This window comes from Erpetoichthys calabaricus, chromosome 4 (assembly GCF_900747795.2).
Source record: "Erpetoichthys calabaricus chromosome 4, fErpCal1.3, whole genome shotgun sequence".
NCBI classification, from domain to species: Eukaryota; Metazoa; Chordata; class Cladistia; order Polypteriformes; family Polypteridae; genus Erpetoichthys; species Erpetoichthys calabaricus.
Window position 1 is genome coordinate 12537146 of NC_041397.2, and position 26925 is coordinate 12564070.

The 26925-nt window shown below is 37.8% G+C and overlaps 1 protein-coding gene across 3 annotated transcripts in view; it reads left to right on the top strand.

The window, feature by feature from the left end:
- Positions 1–26925, top strand: part of arhgef7b (Rho guanine nucleotide exchange factor (GEF) 7b) — a 252559-nt gene that overhangs the window by 79521 nt on the left and 146113 nt on the right. For 2 of the 3 annotated variants that reach the window (XM_051926338.1, XM_051926339.1), the window contains exon 3: positions 14136–14220. In XM_051926338.1, the coding sequence (XP_051782298.1) occupies positions 14136–14220 (85 nt within the window). Of the gene's footprint in view, positions 1–6128; positions 6272–14135; positions 14221–26925 lie in introns of those variants that run through there. The other variant, XM_051926340.1, reaches the window with a different exon arrangement.

Sequence of the window (26925 nt, forward strand, 5' to 3'; positions counted from 1 at the left end):
TTTACAAGAAATAAAATGTTTTTGTTGTACACTCCCAAATACTCCTACAATGAGTAAATTTAGAGTCCCTACTTAACCTTACCTGCATGTTTGCAGTATGTGTTAGGAGCCACACTTCTCAATAAGAAAAATCATTACAGGGAGAAACTGAGCTCAATTAAATTTCACAGAAGAGATGTTGCTTTGTCAATAAAGTAAATCAATAGTACCCACTGTAGCCAGTTTATTACATCCAACTACTTCTCAGTGCAAATCACCAGCTCCTCCAAATAGACAATTTATGTGACAACAATTCAATATGTATAATATACAGGCACGGTCAAGAGATTTTATTGCTGTTCAACCAAATATTTGAATTGGGAAAATGTACAGTCTAAGTGTCACCATCAATGGTAGTATTGTTAGGTGCTCGATGTGGTCAGTCAAGTTCTCAGAATTAGCTGCCTTCCTGTAATTTTTATGCAAAACAGTCTCTAGAGTTTGTAGATAATGGTGCAATTAACAAAATTTTTCTAATGTGTGCCACTATGGGCAAAACACCTTGAAAATGTGATGGATTGGAAGAGAATGGCCAGACTCGTTCATGCCAACAGAATGTGCATATATACACAAACGAGAGCTCTTTACAACAGCAGTGACAAGAAGGATATCTCAGATACAGAAATGTAGAATGTTGAACAATAAAGCAGATGGGCAATAATAATAATAGAACACCATGGTGGGTTACACTCTTGCAAGTGAGGCTAAAGAAAATTATTGAAGATTGAAAAAATGTCACCTGTTCTGATGAACCTTGATTTTGTTTTTCTTCTGCAACCTGCAAATGATAGGATGGTTGGAGTTTGCTTTAAATATCATGAATCATTGCATAAATCCTGCTTTGTGTTAATGGTACAGACCAGCAGTTGTAGTGTAATTGTATGGAATGTTTTTCTGGTACACATTAAGTACACGACCAGTCAAAAGTTTTAGAACACCTCAGTTTTTCTTCATACTTAATCAGTCAAGTTCCTTCTTCAGGGAACAACTGATAGGTTACAACCTACAGATGTTCTGCAGCAATTAAAGTAAATTAAGCCTTGCATGTTGAAGCATACAATTTGCACAGGTGTCCCAGCTTCTGTTGATTACTTAAAAACCCTCTGTCTGTCTTAAAGTAGAGTTGTAACCTTTTTTTAGTTGTTCCCTGAAAAAGGCTCATTTTTAAAATTCTGATATTTCCTTTTTTCGGTTTTTGCTAAGCTAAACCTTAAATATAAACCTCTGGTAATTTACTGTTTACCTTTTCATCATTTTAGGTCATTCATTGCATTTCAATTTGATTACATTTCAAGTAAATCTGAGGTGTTCTAAAACTTTTGACCGATAGTGTATCTTAATATGGATGGAGTGTCATTTGAATGTGTACCTAAGCATTTTTTGCTGATCATTTGCAGTCCTTTATGGACATTATCCACCCCTTTTCAAATAAGTACTGTGCTGTGTCACAAATCATGTATCATCTCAAGTTGGTTCTGTGCACATGAGAATGACTTCTGTTACTCCAGTGGCCTATGCAGTGCTCAGATCTTAATCCAGCAATACACCTTTTGAATAAAGTGAAATAAGAGGTTCACAGCATGTAGGGCTAAAACCGCATGGTATACCAGTACTAAAAATTAAGTGAAATTAACAATTTTTAAAATAGTACAGTACAGGGCTGTCAGATTGAACATTGCTATTCAAATATAATTTGAATCTCTCTGTTATATACAAAAAAATCCTGTGAAAAGACTACTTTTTTTAAGAGAAGTTTTCAAGTCGCGCTCTCCTCTAAACCATATTCAACCACGCACATGGTACTCTCACCTCTCATTCGTGTGAATGCTTTTGTCAGACATAGCTCCTGCTCTCTCAGCTCTTATAAATTTTAATGTTCTCCTCACCTTAAGTTCCCAATTAAAGAAGACATGTTATGTCCAAAGAATTTCATCACGAAGGGTTATCAACAGTAAAAATGAGTACACTGGTAATCCTAGCACAGAGAAAATATGTGAAGTCAAACGAATTAACGACAAAAATGTCGATCGGGTACACAGGAAATTGGTTAAATGTGTATCAATAGACTTTGCTGAAACAGTTGGTGGTGATCGTGTGGAAGATAAAAACATCAATTTACAATATCACGAAGAATATCTACAACCGTTAACACTGTCCTCCCTTCCTCTTTACGAATTACTGTAGAAAGATGGATGTATCCAAGAAAGGTAATGTAGTACATCTTCAGGGGATAACATTAGACACCAAAGGAGATCTTGATATGCCATTCATATTAAAATGTTAACAGTTTCCCATTAGAATAGCTTTTGCAAAGACAATTTACAAATCTCAGAGCCAAGCATTCGAAAAAGTCATTTTATTTAATAGAGAGAAAGAAATGAAATTCACTCATGGGCAGTTATACGTTGCATTGTCACGATGAAAGTCCAAACATGGAATCAAAATTCAATGTGATATTGATGAAAATTTAATTAAAAAAATACACTTTTACTGTAAAACTTCAGTAAAAATTAAGTTTAAAACGTTTTTGCGTGTTAATTTCAAAGCCAAACAGAACAAAATCGTATTACACAACAAATAACTAACGCAACATGAAACATAACTTACTTTCAAATTATTATGTTTTACTATTTTTTTGATATTGTTAATTACTCACTGTAATGTAAAATAGTTACTTTGTTATTTTCATGGGAATTGTTACATATGCATAATAAATCTGTTTAAATTGTAAAACTGCATCCCCATATACGAGCAGCCGAACCGCAAAGAGGCTAGCGTGTAGCGCAGGCCTGGGTGGTGGTGAGCGAAGCGAGCAGGGGGCAAAGCCCCCTAGTTTATTTAAAAAAGGTCTTATTCAAAGGCAAAAGCTGACATTGAATTGTAAAAAAATACTTGGTTCTTTTACTTGCGCTAATTTTGGCATTGTGTTCATCCAGGTGCACAATGCAAAGCTGCAGTATTATACAGATCTGTTTTTGCACTGCACGATCAGCCTTTTAGTAATTTTGAATGGTCAGTTTTTATCTTTATTAGTAAAACTTACAGCCAGACCCCTTGACTACATATGTTTTTTTCTTTTTCTATCCCACTGCTGTGCAGTTTGTTCTAGAAGTGAACTTGGAGCAGTTTGTCTAAACAATTGTCTGGTGATCTAAAAGAATCATTTTGTACCTGATTCTGACCCATTTACTCTTAAACCTGAGATTGCTAATTGTTGTTTAATGCTAAGACCTTCTCATTAAAGCAAATGGAAAATAACTGTCAAAAGTTTGAGTTTCCTTTTATTACAGCACTTTAAAATCCACACTTTAAAGAGATTCATGTCAGTAAACACGCTCTGTCCCACAATTAGTCTCTGTTTTATGCGGCTTTGGGTTTGACACACACTGCCTAAAATAATTTGAACTGGAAATATTAGCCCAACTTGATACTGACTTGATACTGTGACGAGTCCAGTGGTGCCCAACTGACTTTTTATTTTGAATGTCACAATTTAAATGGTAGTGGTGCCCATTGGACACTTCCAAAATAATAAAACCAATCTGCCTTCAACCAGGCTGCCTCTTGCCTGCTGCTTTACTTCACTGGCTATTCTCCCACTGATGCAGTCTTACTAACTGACCCAGAGTCCTTGTCAGGACAGCGAGCCATAAAAGCAGCCACAAAAAGGAGCTTAAATGCTTTTGAGTTGCATGTGCTCACACTGTGCTTTTCTATGTCATTATTTATATTTTTACTTTTTTTTTTTTCTTTACTCGCAGTGTGTTTGCAAAACACGAAGCAAACACTTGTGACAATGTTCCCATGGCTCCTGTTTATAGCACTCTGCTTGTGTCCTGCACTACAAACCTATTGCAGTGTGTCTTGCTGCTGCATGGTGGGCTGTGATGAAGGCGCAGGGCACCTGTGTAGGAAGAGATGAGTGACGGGAGTGAGGGATAGCGCTTCCATTTTTGACAGGATGGCCGGTTATAGGGTGTAGCTGCTCTGGATTGTGAGTTCTCTTATAATTAAATAGCAGTTGTCCAAGTATCACTGGGATTTGTTTTTTGTCTGTTGGTGTTTGTTCTTGCTGTGGCTGTCGCATGTACAAATATACTTGTAATGATAGCATAGTTAATCTAAGCTCAAGTGAATATTTACTTATTTTTAATTTGAACATTTCAATTTGACAGCTCTAGTACGGTACCAGCATGTTTTTAAGTTTTGTTCCGGAAGTAAATGATAGTTTTCAAGCACCTTGCACTTAGTCTTTTATTAACGTATTTGCCACCCTAGTCTTCAATTAAATATAATTAATGTATCTGTTTCAGTTTATCCTGGTGTGGGGAGTTCTCCCCTACCTCTGCTCTTCAAATTTATATATTAATATAAACACATTGGAGGCTACAAGGGGGGCCACCCCCTCCATCCTTCACTCCTTATATTGGATTTCAGAGTACGTAATCCAGGAAGACTCTGTGGAATGGACGTTAGGAGTTGGGATGTTATCTGTTATTTGCTTTGGTAAAGTTTTGGTACCAGTAGTGAGGTGCGAAAGCTGGTATTAATGCCAAAGTCAAAATTTTAGTACTGATCCAACACAGCGGTGCTGAAACATCAGCAGGAGCTGCATAACACTATGGAGTCAACAAGGACCATACCCCCATAAGAAATGTTTAAGGCAGCTAGTTAAATCCTTGCCTTGAATAACGAATGTATGCTTACTTTAGGGATAAAGGGGGTGTAACTAGACATCTAATTAAGTGACCACTGAGTGTATTAATCATAAAAACAAATAGCATGTATTATGGAGAGCAAAATATGTCACTAAAAAGTTCAGTTCATTGAGCCCTTGTCTGGTAGTAAGGAGGATCAAACTCGATAGCACCATCTGCACACTGCTGTTTAATTAGAACCCCAGCAACACACTTCTGAACGTATGTATTGTTGTAAGTGGCACTTCAGCCTATCTGTTCACTTGCAGTGTGCCTAAACTGAAACACTGGCATGTTTAGTTTTAGCAGAATAATGAATATTATAAAAAAAATGGAGGCTAGACCTTTTTTTAAATAGAAAATGCCAAAGAAATGAGTAGCACAAGAGACAAACTTGTTATAAGTTACATAAGACAAAAAGTAACATATGTTAATTTTGTCTTATTGACAAAAATTCAGACTAGCAAAAAGCATCCTTCATACTGTTGTTTTAAGTATTCTTAAAAAAAAAAAAAAGAATAAAAAATACTTCCATGAAGATTTTAATCAGTATTATACACAGTTAGTTGTGTGTTTTCACATAAATCAAATATTTCAGCTAATTAATCAATCAACCTTTATTGAATGAAATACAATGGATTTATAGTACTTTATCCATCCATCCATTATCCAACCTGCTATATTCTAACACAGGGTCATGGGGGTCTGCTGGAGCCAATCCCAGCCAGCACAGGGCATAAGGCAGGAACAAATCCTGGGCAGGGCGCCAGCCCACTGCAGGCTACACACACACCTGCACACCAAGCACACACTAGGGACAATTTAGGATCGCCAATGCACCTAACCTGCATGTCTTTGGACTGTTGGAGGAAACCCACGCAGACACGGGGAGAACATGCAAACTCCACGCAGGGAGGACCCGGGACACAAACCCAGGTCTCCTTACTGCGAGGCAGCAGCGCTACCACTGCACCACCGTGCTGCCTTATAGTATTTTATTTATCCCCAAAAGAAAATACGCCTTTATGTGGTGTTTATTATTACTTTGAAGTATTTTGTGTTAGTATCTCTAAAATTTCTAGAATGGACTATTCAAACATCTACTGCTTTTCTGGTCAGTTTCTAATTTTAAAACCCCTGCCTTAGATTTATTCAGTATATCGGGGAAAATGATCAAATGAAGTTAATCACCTTTTAACATGTATGCTGTAAAATCAAAGTCGACACAGCACGTTAGTATCCTTCACTTTCAAGCCTGTTCAGTGTGTCAGCTTCCTGACATTGTGATGCACCCAAGTAAACAAAGCAATGATGATGTTGGAAATTAAAAAAGTCCTCTTTGCATAATGTCAGACTTCCTAAAGTTTTTTTCTCATTTAAGGCAGGATGTTGTCTGCTTAGCCAATCACATTAAACCATATGGAAAAAATAAGAATAACAGGAAGTTTCCAGAGCTGCTGGCGTCCTGTTATGCTTAAACGTTTGTACCAGACGGACGCTTTGGAAGGCTTCAACTTCTAAGCAGCACAATGAAAGTTTGTGTTACTTTATTATTCATTTTGCATTTTGCGGTTAACTCTTTAAAAAAAAAAAAAAAATGCCTTCATATTAAATATAATTTCTTTCTCTTACTTTTTACCTGTACTTTTCAAATATTTTTATTAGCCTCTGGTGGGTGTGGGATTAGATGTAGATGTTATTTTGACTACAAAGCTAAAGCCTTGTTAAGCTTCCTGTGTACAACTTATGATATGAATTTGTTGTCAGATTGGCATCGATGGGGAAAATATCGTAAAGTTACCTTTTTCTAGCTGTTTTGACCAGAAGCACATGCGCAACCATATAGTATTTGTTAAAAGCTAAATTTAATTATATTCTCATATGTTTAATGAAATGTCTATTTTTACTAATAGATATGCATGAAACAAATACTGTAAAGGCTGACTTTATTTTTAATTCTTGTTTCTGAATGTAATTATACACCTAGGTTAAGTCTATCTATCAATCGATATATATATATATATATATATATATATATATATATATATCAATCTCTGTCTAATCTATATATATCTAATAATATAATATAATATAGATAGAGAGATATATATTCTTATATTTAGTGTGCATAAGTGGGCATATATTATACTTGCCGAAGTACCTGGAGTTGCAATGGTATACTTCTAGAATGGGTTAAGGAAAAACAGTAAAAGTTTATGTACTTTTTAAATGGAGACTCTGTTGTTACTGCTAGCTACCCTGTTCTCCATCCATGTTCGCTTTTGGTCTGATCCTTTCTGTGTTGTAACTGTGAACTCTGTCCTGTCCGACTTGTACTCTTAGTCCAAATTGGGCAGTTTTTACTGCTTAAATTATGAAGAAAAGCTGACAAAACAGGAGTTAAACAACAATCCTTTGATTGTCCTTTGCAATGTACAGCATGTCCATAACTCGGTCAAGCCTCACCCAACACCCTCCTGCAAGGGTGCACAGTACTTCATTTTATATTACAGTAGGTAGAAGCAATACATGGGTTGGCCAGGGTAAATAATATTAAGTGCTAGTCATTTTGTCTGTTGGTCTGACTTCAGTCTGATTGGATGTCTCACTTGCTATGAGCCAGCAGGTGGCACTGGTGTGTAAACTGTAGCAGTCATGGAAAAAAACAAAAAACAAAACAACACCACACTGGGAGCCCGTATGGTTCTAGAGAGCAACTTTACAAAGTTTGGTCCAGTTCAGTTGAAGGGTGTAGAATTGTTCAGGGAACATACAGACATACATTCTTGTTAAATACATCTGTATATGGCTGTGGGCCCAAAGATCACGGGCATCCAGTATTGATTTTCGGCCTTGTCCCTTGTGCACAGAGATTTCTGCAGATTCTCAGAATCTTTTGATGATACAGTGATCCCTCGCTATATCGCGCTTCGCCTTTCGCGGCTTCACTCTATCGCGAATTTTGTATGTAAGCATATTTAAATATATATCGCGGATTTTTTGCTGGTTCGTGGATTTCTGAGGAAAATGGGTCTTTTAATTTCTGGTACATGCATCCTCAGTTGGTTTGCCCAGTTGATTTCATACAAGGGACGCTACTGGCAGATGGCTGAGAAGCTACCCAACTTACTTTTCTCTCTCTCTCTCTTGCGCTGACTTTCTCTGATCCTGACGTAGGGGGTGTGAGCAGGGGGGGCTGTTCGCACACCTAGACGATACGGACGTTCGTCTAAAAATGCTGAAAGATTATCTTCACGTTGCTATCTTCTGTGCAGCTGCTTCCTGAAGCGACATGCTGCACGGTGTTTCGCATACTTAAAAGCTCGAAGGGCACGTATTGATTTTTGACTGTTTGTTTTTCTCTGTCTCTCTCTCTCTCTCTCTCTCTCTCTCTGCTCCTGACGGAGGGGGTGTGAGCTGCCGCCTTCAACAGCTTTGTACCGGCGGTGCTTCGCATACTTAAAAGCCAAACAGCCCTATTGATTTGTTTGCTTTCCTCTGTCTTTCTGACAGTCTGTGCTCCTGACGCGCACTCCTTTGAAGAGGAAGATATGTTTGCATTCTTTTAATTGTGAGACAGAACTGTCATCTCTGTCTTGTCATGGAGCACAGTTTAAACTTTTGAAAAAGAGACAAATGTTTGTTTGCAGTGTTTGAATAACGTTCCTGTCTCTCTACAACCTCCTGTGTTTCTGCGCAAATCTGTGACCCAAGCATGACAATATAAAAATAACCATACAAACATATGGTTTCTACTTCGTGGATTTTCTTATTTCGCGGGTGGCTCTGGAACGCAACCCCCGCGATGGAGGAGGGATTACTGTATTATGTACTGAAGATGATGTACTGCCTGCACAATTTTATGTCAAGGGACGTTATTCTGAAATTGTTCCACAATTTCTAGACAGTTTCTTTGCAGTTTTCTGCCCATCTTTACTTCTGAGAGACTCTCTGTCTCTCTAAGATGCTCTTTTTATACCCAATCATGTTGTCAGTTAACCTAATTACTTGCAAAATGTTCCTCCAGCTGTTTCTTTTAAGTACTGCTTACTTTTCCAGCCTTTTGTTGCCCCTGTCCCAACATTTTTGAGACATGTTGCTGCCATCAAATTCAACATGAGCTAATATTTTTCATGAAGTAGTAAAATATCTCCCTTTCAATATTTGATGTTTTTAATGTTCTATTGTGAGTAAATACAGTATGGGTTAATGTGATTTGCAGATCATTGCATTTTTTTTAATTTACATTTTACACAGCCTCCCAATATTTTTTGGAATTGGTGTTGGGTGTGTGTGCGTGTGTGTAAATATAATATACAGTACACCCCCAAAATTTGCGGGGGTTATGTTCCAAGACCACCCGCGAATTTTGGATGTAGTTAAAAAAAACGCCTATTTTCATAGTTTAAACCCTAAATATGCCCCCAAAACACTTTAATTTAATTTCAATCTCCGCTTAATACATTACCTAAAAATAAAGAATGTAAAGGTAAACCTGTATACTGTACTGCTATGTCTCCCGCAGTGCTAGATTGTAAAATACTGATGTTACCGCTATATGTACTATAATTCATGCAAGCGCTTCTTCATTGCCAGAAGCCTTAGACGGTGCAGCTCGTTTCGGCAGCATCTTGGGGCTCTAACCCTTGCCACATACTTGGGGGTTAATGCATCCCTGGACGCCAAATACTTTTTTGCTGCCTTTTAAGTAAACGTCACAGTTAACAAAGAAAAAGTGAAATTTTAATGGAACACATTTTTTTTCATGCAAAGATCATCACAATTACTGCAACACTGATCATTTTACACACTGCTAATGAACTGTAAAAACTATTTAAAAAAACTACTAGAACAATATGTACAAAGTGCAACTGACGCCATGGATGTAAATCACTGAGCCAACTGTGCCTGCACTGGCAGCACGTAAGCACACAGAGGTAAACACTGATGCTTACAGGCTAGTCTTAGTGCAGCTTGGGTCATAGAATTGCACAGAAACACAGGAGATTGTAGAGACAGGAACTTTATTCAAACACTTCAAACAAACATGTCTCTTTCAGAAGTAAAAGGAGCTCAGTATGCAGTTAGTTATCGATTAAACAATAGACAAACATCATAGGGGAGCACAACCCACAACAGGAGCAGAGAATGTCTGGGGGAGGAGAGAGAAACGAAGCAATCAGCCAAAAAGGACAGGTACTGTTCAGGCTTTTAAGTAAGCGTAGCGTTGTGCGAGAAGCCGCAATCGAGAAGATGGTGATTTATTTATTTTTATGGTGGAGATTCCAGGGACGCACTCACAAACAGAGACAAAAACAAAGCAAACCGGTAATCAAACAGCAAATAAAGAATGCAATGAAAACAAATGAAATAAGTAAACAACGATACCACCCCAGTTCCCCTTACGCCGATTACACATTAAATACAACAAAGCACAAACAAAACACACCCAGTAAATCATGAAAAAGTTCATGAAAAATGGCAACAGATAAAATGTAATGATGAAAATAGATAGTCCAGAGATCCGCACGTTGAATGCATGGGCATGGAAAGGCGCTATATAAATAAAATGTATTATTATTATTATTATTGAATGGGAATGTACAGATAGTCCTACCAGTAGTTCCTGAAATGGTGAAGACGGGTGGACGGGTTCAGGAGAGCTCCTTTCTTTGCAGGATGGCCATGAATCCACTTACAGCCCTCAAGTAACAGGCAGACGGCAGACGAAACGATCCAGGACAAAATTAATAAGTACAGGCAACCCAACAGAAGGCAGACAGACAGGAACTTGAAACACAAATTACAAAAACTTTTTTTTTTTTTACGCTTTTGATCACCGGCCCCCTTTTTAAAAGCTGCGCTGACATCCTTTGACCTCAACAACCCCAGCACCCTCAGCAGAAGATCAATCAGATCCACTGCAGGGACTGCTGGGAGTTGCAGTTTCAAATTCTATTGGCTACTTTCACCATCCCAAGTCGCGGTTTTCTGTACAGCTGCTTCCTGTTCTCTCTACAGTACAGTATTGCCACAAAAAAAGCCATAAAAATTGCGGAGGATATTTGTGGTTTCCGCTAACAATTATTAGTTAGGTTCTAAGGAAAAATCCGCAAATGACTGAGGCCGCAAACTCTGAACCGCGACTTTGTGGGAGTCTACTGTATATATATCTTTATATATAATATGCTACTGTGGCTGTTCGTTTCTCTGTCCAGGATTTTAAATCTAATAATAAAATATAAATATAAATCTAATAAATTTTAAATCTAATGTAAATTTAATTTAAATTTTGCTGTAGCTCGCAAGCCGTTTGACCTATTGACCTGAAATTTGGTACACATATACTACGTGACGTCTACTGTCCGCTTTCGGGTGATGTTTGACCTCCAAGGTTATTCCTCTTTTTATTTTTATTTTATGGTAGAATCAACTCTCGGCAGCAGCCAGCAGGGCAGCCGTGTGGCGCATGTGTACAGGCGCCATTCTCATCCCTACCACCTTCACTGTCACTTCCCTTACTTCTTCATATCTTAAATCATTCTTGAGGCAGATTGAAGACTTAAGTGCCAGCTTAAGTGCAAAATTAAAGAAAACGTACTAAGTAATTGCAACACAAACACGGGCCCACTAGGGTGGAGAAAAGAAGAGCTGCTCAGGAAGCAGCGAGCGCATCAACCTCTGAGCAAACGAATGATAAACGTACAGAGAAAGAGTATGAAGACTATGAATGCTCATGTCAAGTGTATTCGTGCAGTGCGCCGTTACTGGTATATACAGTAATCCCTCCTCCATCGCGGGGGTTGCGTTCCAGAGCCACCCGCGAAATAAGAAAATCTGCGAAGTAGAAACCATATGTTTATATGGTTATTTTTATATTGTCATGCTTGGGTTACAGATTTGCGCAGAAACACAGGAGGTTGTAGTGAGACAGGAACGTTATTCAAACACTGCAAACAAACATTTGTCTCTTTTTCAAAAGTTTAAACTGTGCTCCATGACAAGACAGAGATGACAGTTCCGTCTCATAATTAAAAGAATGCAAACATATTTTCCTCTTCAAAGGAAACTGAGAGTAAAGCAAACAAATCAATAGGACTGTTTGCTTTTAAGTATGTGAAGCACCGCGGCACAAAGCTGTTGAAGGCGGCAGCTCACACCCCCTCCGTCAGGAGCAGGGAGAGAGAGAGAGAGAGAGTTTGTTTTTCAAACAAAAATCAATACGTGCCCTTTGAGCTTTTAAGTATGCAAAGCACCGTGCTGCATGTCCTTCAGGAAGCAGCTGCACACGTCCCTATCGTCTAGGTGTGCGAACAGCCCCCCTGCTCACACCCCCCTACGTCAGCGCAAGAGAGAGAGAAAGTAAGTTGGGTAGCTTCTCAGCCATCTGCCAATAGCGTCCCTTGTATGAAATCAACTGGGCAAACCAACTGAAGAAGCATATACCAGAAATTAAAAGACCCATTGTCCGCAGAAACCCGCGAAGCAGCGAAAAATCCGTGATATATATTTAAATATGCTTACATATAAAATCCGCGATGGAGTGAAGCCGCGAAAGGCGAAGCGCGATATAGCGAGGGATCACTGTACAGTGATAATATATGTATATACTAGTGCTGGGCGGTATACTGATTCATACCGAAAACCGTTTTTTATTTTTTTTATGATATGGATTTTTCTTATACTGCAACACTGGTTTAAATTGCCAAAACGACGTTCGGAACGTGGTGCAGCGGGAAACTGTTCAAGTGGGGACCTTTTTCACTGCTACACCGCTAATCACAGATGTGTTGCGCGGGGGCTCTTTTTCACTGCTACACTGCTAAATAGGTAGTGTAGGTATTGCACGGTGAAAATGGGCAGAGAACATTCCAAAACTGAAGCTGTAGCTCACGATAAAGTTGAACGTGATGATACAGAAGAACTTTTGCCGAAAAAAGGAATCACGTCTGTTGCCTGGAGATACTTTGGTTTTAAAAGGTCGGATGTGGACCATTATGTTCAAATGTGTAAATACTGTTTTCTATACTACTGTTACTTTACTGAAACTGGCTCGTAACCCAAATTTTAGCTCTCAACTCAAAGCATAAAATCGGCCAAGAGACTGCACATATCTCAAAAAACTCGTTAGTTGGGACACTCGTAAGTCAAGGTATCACTGTGTGTATCTCTATGTGTATATTATATATATATATAATTTAATATAATATAGGGGTGGTCCAGATCTAATTATGCAGATCCAGATCGTCTGGATGACTTTGATTTATGCAGTTTCTCAGACACATCAAATTTTGTTGCAGCAGCGCAGTTACCAATTTCTTTTGCTTCTTGAACGACATTTAATTTAAAACCAGCTTCATATTTTCTTCTGATCGAACGCTCCATCTTAGATAAGGGATGTTCTTACGATAAAGGTGTATGAGGGTGTGAGATACAAAAAAACACAAATCAGTGCAAATGTCACTTCAGCATAGTTCGGGTGTTGCCGTGTGGTCACGTAGGCACAATAGAGAGACAGAGAGAGGTTAGGAGCACACGCTTATACAACGCATTGCCACACCCACATAGAAAAAAAGGCAGTGTACCCTGTGGTTCCTCTCTCAGGTGTGCATTAGCATACCATAATCTTTTGGACTAATGAGTTTTCCGCATTCGACTTATATGACCGACATTATAAAATACCAGAAAGTATATGATAAAATCAAATTCAGACTTATCCGCGGGAGAACTTATCCGAGAGTATATGCAGTATTTAATTTTATGTATACGATGGACCAAAACAAAAAACTGTTATGTTGGTGTTGGATATGGATGTTTTCATGTTTTCTGCCTCTTGTTAGGGTCAGTTTTGCAGTTTCAGCTGCAGCAGCTTCATCAGGTCCAATAGGCGCCATGATCAGTGAAGCATCCTCATTCTGTGAGCACTTTGAAAAATATGCTCTTCTGCTTGTTTTACTGTTTCATTAGTTTGTCATAAAGGTGACATTAAACATTATCACCTGAGCAATGGGCTTCTGTGATGATGGACAGGACAAATGCTTTGGTAGAATAAAGTATTCTTTTGACATTAATATTAAATTGACATCACTATTATATTTTAAATGTTTTTTTTATTTTATCCTTTCAGTTTCTAATGTCATTGACATATTTTGTATGAAGTAAGAAATTTGAACAGACATAACAAAACAAGTTTTTTTACTAAATATATAGTAAGTGTGTGTGTCTTACACTTGCTAGATGGTACACTGTTTTGTCTGTCACCTTCTTTCCTTTGTTACAACGTAAGAAACAACTTTTACTTTTTTCCTAATATAAATCTTTATTTAAATATGAAGTATGTCATCTGTGAGTTGATTTGTTTTAAATGTAAATTAATACTGTTTTTTTTTTCTATTCCAGACATTTGATGCAAATGACCTTTATCAGGGGCAGAATTTCTCCAAAGTTCTGACATCCCTGGTGGCTCTAAATAAAGTAACAGCAGGTAAGGGAATTCCTAAACAAAAATTGCATTGGAATTGTTTACTGAGGCTTTGCCTTTACTGCCTAATATGCTTTACATGTAGTTTTGCTTTGCGCCGTCTATTGACTACTGGGGAGGAGTAAAAGCTTTAGATTAGTCAAAAGTTTCAGTCTGTGGTTTTCAACGGATCTTGACGTTTTAGGTTTCCCTGATACCAAAAACATTGATATTTTGATGACGGGTGTGTGTCTGTGTGTCACAGTTTCTTGAGGATGCTCAAGAACTAAAACAGCTGGATGGAAAAATACCAAACTCAAAGCTTCAGCCCATTATGAGATGACAATGTGCTGATTCGTTTTTGAGCCATATTGTGCAAGAGAAAGAGGCACTCTAGAGGAACCCTCAAATACAATACAAATACAATAATTCTACAATTCTTCTCGTCAATTGCTATCGTAATGATCTATTTTATGATAAGAAAGATCAGCATCAGAGTGGTAAATAGTTACTGAAATGTTATAGAATAGTTTGGTCAACTTCATTCTTAGGGTGCAAAGCCTGCTGACACTCCTATCCATTTTGTTATTTATCTGTCTATATTCAGTGAGTTAGTATTTTTGATAGATTTTCTTTCTCTCCCTTGTGAAGGGTAATAGAATGCATTTTCTCTTGAAAGATTAAATACGTAATGTGTATTTTTATATTAGATTGACTACTAGAATTATCCTTGACAGATAAGGTGAAATTAGTGATGCTTTTCACCACCTGCCTAAATGTTTTTTTAAAAAAAGTTTTGTTTTTGGTGTTTTATGTGTTATTTATCTATTTTTATTATTATTAAATATATGCGGAAGCAGCCTGACAGTTTGTCAAAAGAAGAGAGAAATTCTCATATATTGTTATTGCAGAACTTAATTTACTCTAAGAGGAAGATTAATTAGTTTATTTTTTCATCTGTTATTGAGGTGAGCATCTGCCTAACTTGTATGTGAGCTTCACTCTTTGGGTTATGGATTATAGATTAATACATTAATATTTCTTAAGCCACTTTGTCCGTTTTAAAGTTATGGAGAGTCAATAGAGTGAGTTCATATGCTAAGTTAAGCTGTAGCGCAAGTTTCGTCTTGTACACAAATGCAGATACTGTTTTGCATTTTTGTTTTCTATTTGCATGTTAAAGAAGAAAAGTCAATGACATTTTTCACCTCGCAGATTTATGCTAGATCTTTTTTTTTTCTTTGGTTGGAGATTTGCAGGAGGGTGGTGTTTCTGCTCTTTATCCCTTATTCTGCTTGCAGTTTGCTGCAACTCATCTCATCTTTCTGTGCGGTATAATACTAATTAGTGTATAGCATAGTGTCAGAGATTTTACAAAAACAAGAGAGCAGTGGGTCATTCAGTAAAAGGCCAAAAAGAATGACCAAGCCCCTGAAAAGGCAGAGGGTCATACAGTCAGTGTGTTCAAAAATCCTGAAAGCAGAGGGTCATTAATTCAAAAGTATACAAAATGAAGGCTTTGTTTCATATAGTAACACTGGAACTAAGACAGGACCACAAACAACTTTTTAGGAATGAGCTACTGTATTTTATTGATAAATGTTTGTTACACTCTGTCAGATCTTACGATTATCAAAATATCACAAGGGATAAACAGGAAAAAAAATGAGCAAAGTAGTGAAAGACATGACCCCGTGATCCTAAAATAAAATGCATTACTTCTAGTGGCTCATTTAACTTGCATGGCGCTCAGCAGATGTCTGTGCTCATCTTTTTCTTACAGCCGTGTCACTTGGTCCAGATTAAATAAATGTTTTATGTTTGATGAACAATAAACACAGTACCTCTACTTCATTATGAATTTTGAACACATAAATATCCATGTGTGTTCTGGGAGATTATCTGCATATAGGCTTGCGGTACCAGTAAAGTGGTCACCATGTTGCCAAAAACTAAAATATTTGAATTTCCAGAACATAAAGAATAAATACACAAACACAAGTCACTTAGCTGAGATTGCCCTAACTATTATTTGAATTTTCAGAACAGACCAGGTCATAAGCTTTCGATTTATACCAAGATCAAGATTCTAGCCCCAGTAGTTTGCAAGTAATTGTTCGACAGACAGACAGATAGACTTTGGCATTTTCCATGTGTAGAACAGGTCCCCCTGCTCAGGTTTCCGCTAACTAAACTTTTTCGATTTTCCAGAACATATCAGGTGATATCTTTCGATTAAGATCAAGATTCTAGCCCCAGTAGTTCACGAGTAACCGTGTCACATACAGCATTTACCTTAGCCTTATATACAGTATGTATACATATATTATAGGGGGCTCTGCCACCCCTGGGTTTGTTTAACTGGATATACAATTTTAAGAGTTTGTTATTTTCATGGTAATTGTTACATATGCATTATTTTCACTTTTACTTTAAAATTTTAGTAAAAACAATATTTGGAATTAACTTTTCTTCAAGATCGCATCGGACTTGCATCGTGACAATGCAACGTATAACTACCTTTGAGTGAATATAGTTTCTTTCTTTCTAATAAATAAAACAACTTTTTCGAATGTTTGTCCCTGCTCTTTCTTCTACACTTCATTGTTGACGTGTCATCTAGAACGTATAAAATTATTGTCCTGATAAAGTTTATAAGAGCTGAGAGCACAGGAAATGTGTCTGCCAAAAGCATTCAGACGACTGAGGTTAGATGACTGTGGTCTTGTTTGAAAATAGCTGTAGGTAGTGCGTGACTTGAAAGAATCTCATGTTAAAAGTCTTTGTCTCACGGGACTTCATACAGCGCCAGTGTTTTTTGGAATCTTTTAATTATCGCTGGCAACATGAATTCGATGATCTACAAGTCTCCAACTTAAAGTTTAAATCAGAACAATATATTCGATCTCTTTTTGCTGTTCCATTATTTCACCGAGTAATAATTTCCATTTGTTTGTGCTAATGCGATCTTTCCTATCCTTTTTTTTGAGACTTTCGAATTTTCGTACTTCCATTATCTCTAACCTACTCTGCATACGTACCTTGCCAACATTTTTGAATTCTTTACAACGTTCTACTTTGTCATCTACTCTTTGTCTTTTATTTCTGGCCTTGGGCATGGACTCATCTCTCCGAGAAAATCACGTCTTGTCTCCTTCCAAGATTTTTTTTTATAATAGAGAGATATAAATTATATGAATTAAATATAATTATTTTATATTTAATAAAAATATATAAATTAATATGGTACCTCAGTTTTTTTTAAATTTTGTATATATTGCTTATGTTTTTTACCCCACATCCTTGTTTTGTTTTTTCTTTTTTTGTAATATTCATGTAGATTTCTATCCTATAATACTGAATTTTTAAAGATTTTACTGTTTTATACATAACATATGTAATCTTGAATTGATTGTTGCTGCTTTGATTAAGTATATGCAGTATATATTTCAGCTTTGTGTAATTTAATTAATTTTTCATGCTTATCACTTTGTATTTTTTAATGATTGCAGTTATAAAGAAGCTTGTTTTGGAGTTATTTTCAGTGTCTTTTATTGTTTCTCCATCCATCCATCCATCCATCCATCTTCCAACCCGCTGAATCCGAACACAGGGTCACGGGGGTCTGCTGGAGCCAATCCCAGCCAACACAGGGCACAAGGCAGGGAACCAATCCTGGGCAGGGTGCCAACCCACCGCAGGACACACACAAACACACCCACACACCAAGCACACACTAGGAAACTCGGCGTATAAGGCCCTATTACCATAACTCACAGTTGGTAGTTCGAGCCATTATTCAGAGCAGATGTAAATTTTATTTAATTTGTGTCTACACAAAATTTTATTTTTTTTTTTTCTATTGTATATCTGTGCCAGAACTCACTGGGAAAAACTCATCTGAGGGAATAAAATAATGCTGTTTGTCTCAGACAGAAATCAACTGTAAGGAAGAAGGGCAGCAAAATTAATTAATCACATGTCCAAATAAATAATACATTTCCAAACTCTCCAACTGTTGATTGCAACAAAAAAAAGTTTTACAAAACCCAATTTAATAAAAACATTTTCTCCTTCCCATTTGTAATTATGTGATCATAAAAAGCTGTTATTTTGCCAAATTTTGAACTTTTTATTAAAGATTATTAGTTGTTGTTAGATTATTTCCATATGACTACTTTTCATTTTATTAATGATTGGAGCTCTGCTTGTATAGGCTGACGGTAGTTGCTTTTAGTCTATTCCAGTCGAAACATGGTCATTTTCAAACAGCTCTTATCTTTTTGGCTCAGGGATGCTTGATTTTTAATGGTGATGAGTGAGTAAATAACAGATGGCAGAATTGGAACTCACAATGCAGATTTACTTTCTCTCTTGGCTAAAATTTCTGTACCTTTATAGAAGAAGCTGGCATTAACATATATATCAGAAAGTCTGGAGAAATCGGAGTCGGTGATGATAAGCTTTATATTCTCCTCTTTTCCTTTGATGTTTGGCTTAGCCGGTGTTTGTTTTAAAGCTCATAAAAGGCTTATGGTGTTGCTGCATTTTAATTATGAGTTATACTTTTGGAGGATAATCTTTTGAGATATTTTACCAGGAGGTAATTGTTCATCATAATTGCTGCTGTTTCTGTTAGGAGTTTATTATAGGGTCTAGTCAGGTAGTTGTAACGTTTCTGACTTGTCGGCAAAGCTGTTGTCCCAAAAGGGAATTGTTAAAATTTTAATTTTTATTCCCTTTGACTGGACATTATCAATAAGTCTTTGACCTAGTCAAAAATGGCAGAATTTCGTGAGATGATACTATAGGTACACACTCACAAAATAAGTGTAGCTGCGTTTTTCCAAAATTACCAAAGTTCAGCAGCTCTAACTTAAAAAAATGGGATTCAACAAAAGCCTGACGTGCCAAAAAGATTCTACAGACAAAATATCTTCGTTTTTTAAAAGTTTTAGATAAAATTCAATGTAAAACAGTTCACACATAAAAGAAATCATTAAATAGCAAAAAAAAAAAACCCAGAAAGTTCTTGTTAAGAAAAGTTCTGTTCAAAACTTAAGTCTTATTACATTTCAAATCGTTACAAATCACTTCAAACGTTTCTGAACCATTTCTAAATGATGATGGTCAGAAAACTGTATGCGTACCCCATTTCTAAGTTGAAAATGGGTCTTTCAAGTCCCTGCGTACTGGGACCTGTTCTAAACAACAACTGACTCAATGATCACACTGTATCTCAGTTATAACAAGAAAGTTCTATCTCTTACTAACTTATACTGGAAAAAGACTACAGTATACCATTGTCCATGACTATAAAAGAAAATCATATTCTATTCAAATTAAGCAAACATTAATATGAGTTTAACTCAAAACTTTAACTTTCCAAGATTGGCTCTTATAATTAGAAAACCGGAACAGTTTTTGATAAGAATAGGCCATTTCACCCAACAGGCTCACCAGTAGTATTCACCTAATTTCTCCAAAATAAAGTAATATTGAGTCAAGATGTAAAAAAGTCACTTCTAACTTCTACTACACTACTTAGTAATTAATTCCATCTGTCTATGATTCTTTGTATGAAGAAAACCTTTCTAATAACCACGCAAAAATTGAAGCCACGGGTTGCGTTTTGGACATGCTTTGCTGTTGTAAGATGTAGTCAGTAGAAGAAAATGTTTTCCATATTCATTTAATTTGCTGTGTTTATTCATTGATTGTACTATGGAGATTGCTGAAGTACTTGAAATTAATTTTCACCATTACAAAAAAATTAAGTGGCATGAATAGGGTCAAGGGTTTTTCTTACTAGAAGTACTAGATTGGTTATAGGAATTCAATTTTAGCTGTATCTTCAGTCAAGAAAGATAGCTCCTTGCATTATATAGCAGAATGGATTCACAGTACTTAATGTATTGTAAACATCAGTGCAAGGAAAAATGGCAATTGGGTGGGATTTTTATCGTTTTTAAGCTGAACGTTTTGGTTGTCCATCTGGGATAGATCTGGTGGTGGGACAAATTCTTTCACCTTCTCCCCTGTCATTTGTATGCACTGTATCTGTTCAGAGTATTCCAGAAAATGCCTCACAAATGCATTGTCTTTAGCATAGCATCTCATGAATATCATTCCTAACAGTATGTGGTGTTAACCTCACATCCAGTTGGCCATAACTGATTCCTGTCTTAAAACTGATGCCTGATCCTTTTTTATTTTGAACTGGATTAAGCAGATAAAACAATGAATGGCTGGATGTTCTCTTTTGCATCACCATGCTGGTGAGGTCAAAGTGAACTCTGATGGTTTGCCAAAAATAAAAGTGGTAGTTGTTGTCTAAACTGTGAATTACTGTAGGAAAAAAAAACTTCTTGCTTCTCTTCTTTGACGGCCATCACAGAAAAGAATCCATAGAGACTCTGATGCTCCTTCCCTGAATTGCATTACAGCATATTATATAGCCAGATTTATTGATGTTTCTCTTTATCGGCTGCAGAGCCTTTCCTCACAGGTAGTGTTTAGAGCGGTGATTGCCAACGTGACGCAATTTGATTTTTTTAGTGGGGGCAATTCGAGAATCTAGGTACGCTAAACAATTTATAAAATGAAAAAACAGAAATTCACTAAATAAAAATAGATAGATAGATACTTTATTAATCCCAAGGGGAAATTCACATAGTCCAGCAGCAGCATACTGATACAAAAAACAATATTAAAGTAAAGAGTAATACAAAATGCAGGTATAACAAACAATAACTTTGTATAATGTTAACGTTTACCCCCCGGGTGAAATTGAAGAGTCGCATAGTTTGGGGGAGGAACGATCTCCTCAATGTGTCAGTGGAGCAGGACGGTGACAGCAGTCTGTCGCTGAAGCTGCTCCTCTGTCTGGAGATGACACCGTTTAGTGGATGCAGTGGATTCTCCATAATTGATGGGAGCCTGCTGAGCGCCCGTCGCTCCGCCACAGATGTCAAACTGTCCAGCTCCATGCCTACAATAGGTCCGGATATGATAGAAAAAAATGATTTTTATTTTTTACAGAAAATATATATATTTATATAAACATAGAAGGGATGGTGAAGAACCCTTTAATTTATGATTTTATAACCGGCATGGATTTTTCTATTTAGAAATCTTTTTTACCATTGAAATAATATGAGTTGTAACAATGAGTATAAAATTTTGCAATATAACAAAAATATAAAATGATCAAAATATTACAGAAAAAACTGTCATTAAAGTTATTTTATATTTATGAATATCACATCTCTTATTATATGTTTTCAAAACTGTTATTTGCTGTATTTTCATATTTCTTCATATTATATAATTTTTTTTTAACAATTTCTTAGTGATTTCTTTGTCAGTACTTCAACAATACTTTCCCTTGTTTGTTTCCATGTTCTTTGGAGGCTTTTTTAGACCAAATTAATGACATTATGCGCTTCCTCCACCTGAGTAGGAGTTCACTTTTTGAATAGGTAATAATAAGAATAAGGTATATGTTACAGTGGGGGACATCATGACATTTTAGAGAGGCCTAGGTGGGGCATGGCTTAAAAAAGGATGGGAACCACTGGTTTAGAGTTTACATTTCCGGTCTTAATTGCATTAATTTCTGTATAAGCAGGTTTAACAGCAACGAAGCAATGATGCTTTTGAACTTCCCTCAAGCCAATATGAGGGGTTTTGTTTTTTTCCTCTCCCAGTAGCAGTTTGTTTGAGTTTCTTTGGTGATGTGTTTTGAGTTTGTTTGGTGATGTGTCTGGCAATAAAAACATTTCAGTGTGCAGTTCTAAGTGGCTGTTATGTTTTTAAGAGAGTCGTCAGTGTGGGTTCACTTGCATGTCTAACCAAACACGCACCACTCCGCCACAGCAGGTACTTAGATCATGCTCTGAATGGAGCACCAAGTCGTGCGTATTAGCAAAAATATTTTGTCCTCTTTGTCTCTTTTGAGTTACAAATTGAGTTTTTGGTTTTGGGCTCTTTATTTATTAGCAGCAGTGTAAAGGAATACTCTTCAAAAATGTTTTCTTTTTTTAATACTAGGGGGCTTCGCTCACCTACCCCGCAAATGCTACGCGCCAACCATGCCTCTCGCATTGTGAAGAGGGGGCTGAACGCACTCCAAGGAGATGCGATTGCTCCTCCGACACCCCCTCTTAAACGGTGATACAATGGGAAACACAGTTTTTTTTTTTTTTACCTCCTCTTTGCTCGATCAGCTGCTAGCTTGCTGCTGTTGCCGTGCCGCATGATATGCATTTTGTGCGGCGCACTTTTTATCACCTATGTCCATATATTCAATCTCTTTTTTGCTTTTACCTTTTCGTCAATATTGCATTGAATTTTGATTCCGTGTTTGGAATTACATCGTGACAACGCAACGTATAACTGCCCGTGAGTGAATATCATTTTTTTCTCTCTATACAAGAAATGTGTCTGACATAACCATGCAGGACTTTTCCAGATCTCTTTGCATAAGGTATTGTCTCGCGGGGCTTCCGGTCCCAGGTGTGGTTACTTCGCTTGGCACGAAGACTCGTCTCGCGTGATGTGAAAGTGTCTCTGAGACAATCATGTCTCGTCTCCTTCCAAGATTTTTTTTTGTAATAGAGAGATGTTACATACTCCATGTAGTTTGTATTGGTGGCCAAGAAATATATTTAATCTCATGTTTTCATGCAGAATGGAGTGAGAAAAAGTTTATACTATAATAGAAACCAATAGTGACCATTGCTATGTGACAAATGATGTTAAAAACATTAATGGGAAAAAACAAAATTCACATGTCAAGTTATCCAGTCGTATGTGCAAAATATATGCTTTATTACTGAAATAATATTAAATGTGTACTTTCAAAATAATCATCAAACATCATAAATAGGAACCTAAAGCCTCAAGGGAATCACTTTTTGAATAACTGACATGTACACAAGTACTTAGAAATTTTGTTTCCATCCATCCATTTTCCAACCCGCTGAATCCGAACACAGGGTCACGGGGGTCTGCTGGAGCCAATCCCAGCTAACACAGGGCACAAGGCGGGGAACCAATCCTGGGCAGGGTGCCAACCCACCGCAGAATTTTGTTTCTATAAACATTTTAATATTGTTTGCTGTTATTCATATTGGCCCACTGCAGGCCCCCACTGAAGCTTGAGGTATCATAATCTTTTATGATCTCCATTCTCCATGAAAACATATGATTAATAGTTTTTCTCAGCCATCACTATAAACAGCACAGGTTAAGTAGCAGATTTTAAAAAGGGTGTAGTATTCTCTTAATTTAGGCCTGCTCTGGAAAGACATTTTTAAATATTTTAAACAAAAGTTACAAAAGTCTTTGGAAAGTGAACATATTTATTTGAGGTACTAGTGAACATGTAGACTCACAGTTCTAAAGTTAAATGTCCAAAAAGGCTTGATCTAAACAACAGAAAACTATTTGCCTGTTGTTACAAACCTAGAACTTAAAACAGTTTTTATCTGTAGCACATTTTCATACACAGAATGTACCTCAAAGTGCTTTACAAGCTGTCAAAGAAATAATTACAAGTCAAGTCAGGGAGCATGGTACAGTGCATTACCCCACCCACTATACTGCAAAACAGCTCAGGATCACAGTCAGCAACCCTCCAGGCAGACACGCGGTCCAGTCCCGCCCTCCGGAAATGACCCTCTATCTGCCGCAGCCAGGTGTTACGTGGGTGACCCCTTGGCCTGGTCCAGCCACTCGGGTCCTCAACAATGAGGATCTTATGATCTGGATCACCCTCGGGGAAACGCACCACATGGCCATAGTGCCGTAACTGACGTTCCCTCACAATGCAGGTCATGTGCCTCATTTGGGACTCCATGAGCAACACAAAGTCAAACCAATGGTACCCAAGGATTTTCCGGAGAGACACAGGACCGAAGGAGTCCAGTCTTCGTCTCAGGTCACTGGATAGCGTCCATATCTCGCAACCATATAGCAAGACAGGAAGCATCAGGACTCTAAAGACTTGGACCTTCATACTTTTGCAGAGATATCGGGAGCTCCACACACCCCTTTCCAGCAACCTCATGACCCCCCATGCTCTCCCAATCCGTCTATTGACTTCATAGGAAGAGTCACCAGAGACATGAATGTCACTGCCAAGGTAAGTAAACCTCTCAACAAGGTCGACACTCTCTCCGCAGACAGACATACTGCTGATAGCTTTGCCCAAAAGGTCATTAAAGCCCTGGATCTTGGTTTTTATCCAGGACACTCGCAAGCCCAGACTCTCAGACTCCTCACTCAGTCTCTTGAGCGCCCCGATCAGAACCTCTATTGACTCCGCGAAGATCACAGCATCATCAGCAAAGTCAAGATCCGTGAATCTTTCTTCACCAACAGATGCCCCACAGGTGCTGAACCCCATGACCTTGCCCAACACCCAGTCCATACAAGCATTGAACAGAGTAGGAGCAGAACACACCCCTAAAAAACCCTAGAATCAACTGGGAAAAACGCAGAGGTCTTGCCTCCAATCTGCACAGCACTTGCAGTACCAGTGTACAGCCCGGCCATGATATCCAGCAAACTTGAAGGGATCCCGCGAACCCTCAGGATGTCCCACAGGGCAGCTCGATCAACTGAGTTGAACGCCTTACGAAAATCAACAAAGGTTACAAAGAAACTCTGCCGATATTCGGGTTTGCGCTCCATGAGAACCCTCAGTGCCAGGATGGTAGACTTCTTAGGCGTAAAACCAGACTGCTCCTGTCGCTGGTAGGTGAGCAAGGGATCATGGATTTTTGAGGACGACCATAGCAAAGACCTTTCCCGGCACTGAGAGCCGTGTTATCCCCTTGTAGTTGTTGCACTGTACACTGTTGATAAATTAAGATGTGTGTTGTTTACATGGCTGTGGTAGTTAGCCTTATTTTTTAATATACACTGGCCTAATGGAAGTATGTAGATTGAATAAAGCAGCAGACCAAAAATAAATCTTTGCAGTACTCCATATACTCTACTATGGACTTCAGAACTATATGAGTTATGACCACCACTAACAAAGAATTTTCTATTTGTTAAAAAGACAGAATCCAGTATAAGACACTGCCTGAGAGATCCAACCACTAAGAACACTGTGCTGTATGGTGTCATGTGCTGTATTCAATTTTAAGAGAACAAAAATAGATATGCAGCCTCCGTCCACATTGACCTATAAGTTATTAGCTACTTTAACCAGTGCTGTTTCTGTACTATGATTTGTTCTAAAACCTGGCTGAAACTTCTCAAGGATAGGATGTTTGTTCAAGTAATCAATTAACTGCTGAAAAACTGCTGAACCTGATAATGAATTCTGAACATTTATGTATTGTGTCCTCGGGAATCATCAATAGATGGGCCTGCAGGGACAGTAACCTTTTTTGCCCATTTGTAAAGTGCCCACCAGGTTGCTACTACTTGAAATTTTTTGATTTTCCAGAAGATATCAGGTCATACATTTTTAATTAAGACCAAGATTAAGGTTCTAGCCCCATTAGTTTGTGATTAATGGCATGACAGATGGACAGACATTAGCATTTTATACACATAGGAGCTCCACAAGATGCGCAAATTTGACATTTGCAGTTTCGGTTTTTCACGAGTAGGCCGTGAACAGTGAAGGGGGAATATATTTTGAGCTTGCCAAAATGTTGTAGAATCTTGAAGACAACGCATAAGCCAAAAATATATAAAATATATTAAAAATATATATACAGTAATCCCTCCTCCATCGTGGGGGTTGCGTTCCAGAGCCACCCGCGAAATAAGAAAATCCGCGAAGTAGAAACCATATGTTTATATGGTTATATTTATATTGTCATGCTTGGGTCACAGATTTGCGCAGAAACACAGGAGGTTGTAGAGATACAGGAACGTTATTCAAACACTGCAAACAAACATTTGTCTCTTTTTCAAAAGTTTAAACTGTGCTCCATGACAAGACAGAGATGGCAGTTCTGTCTCACAATTAAAAGAATGCAAACATATCTTCCTCTTCAAAGGAGTGCATGTCAGGAGCACCGCGGCACAAAGCTGTTGAAGGCGGCAGCTCACACCCCCTCCGTTAGGAGCAGAGAGAGAGAGAGAGAGATTGTTGTCAGTCAAAAATCAATACGTGCCCTTCGAGCTTTTAAGTATGCGAAACACCGTGCAGCATGTCGTTTCAGGAAGCAGCTGCACAAAAGATAGCAACGTGAAGATAATCTTTCAGCATTTTTAGACGAGCGTCCGTATCGTCTAGGTGTGCGAACAGCCCCCCTGCTCAATCCCCATACGTCAGGATCACAGATAGTCAGCGCAAGAGAGAGAGAAAAGTAAGCAATCTAGCTTCTCGGCCATCTGCCAATAGCGTCCCTTGTATGAAATCAACTGGGTAAACCAACTGAGGAAGCATGTACTAGAAATTAAAAGACCCATTGTCCGCAGAAATCCGCGAACCAGCAAAAAATCCGCGATATATATTTAAATATGCTTACATATAAAATCCGCGATGGAGTGAAGCCGCGAAAGGCGAAGCGCGATATAGCGAGGGATCACTGTAGTATATAAAAGTGTTATTTAACTTTTCTTAGTGTAAGTGCATACTATATAATTAACAGTAAAGGTTATTTTTGGTAAACACATGCCATGGGGTCTACTCTATGCCAGCTACCTTCCACCTTCACTGTGCCCTCAGTTATTCTTCAGATCAGATAATATTTCAAC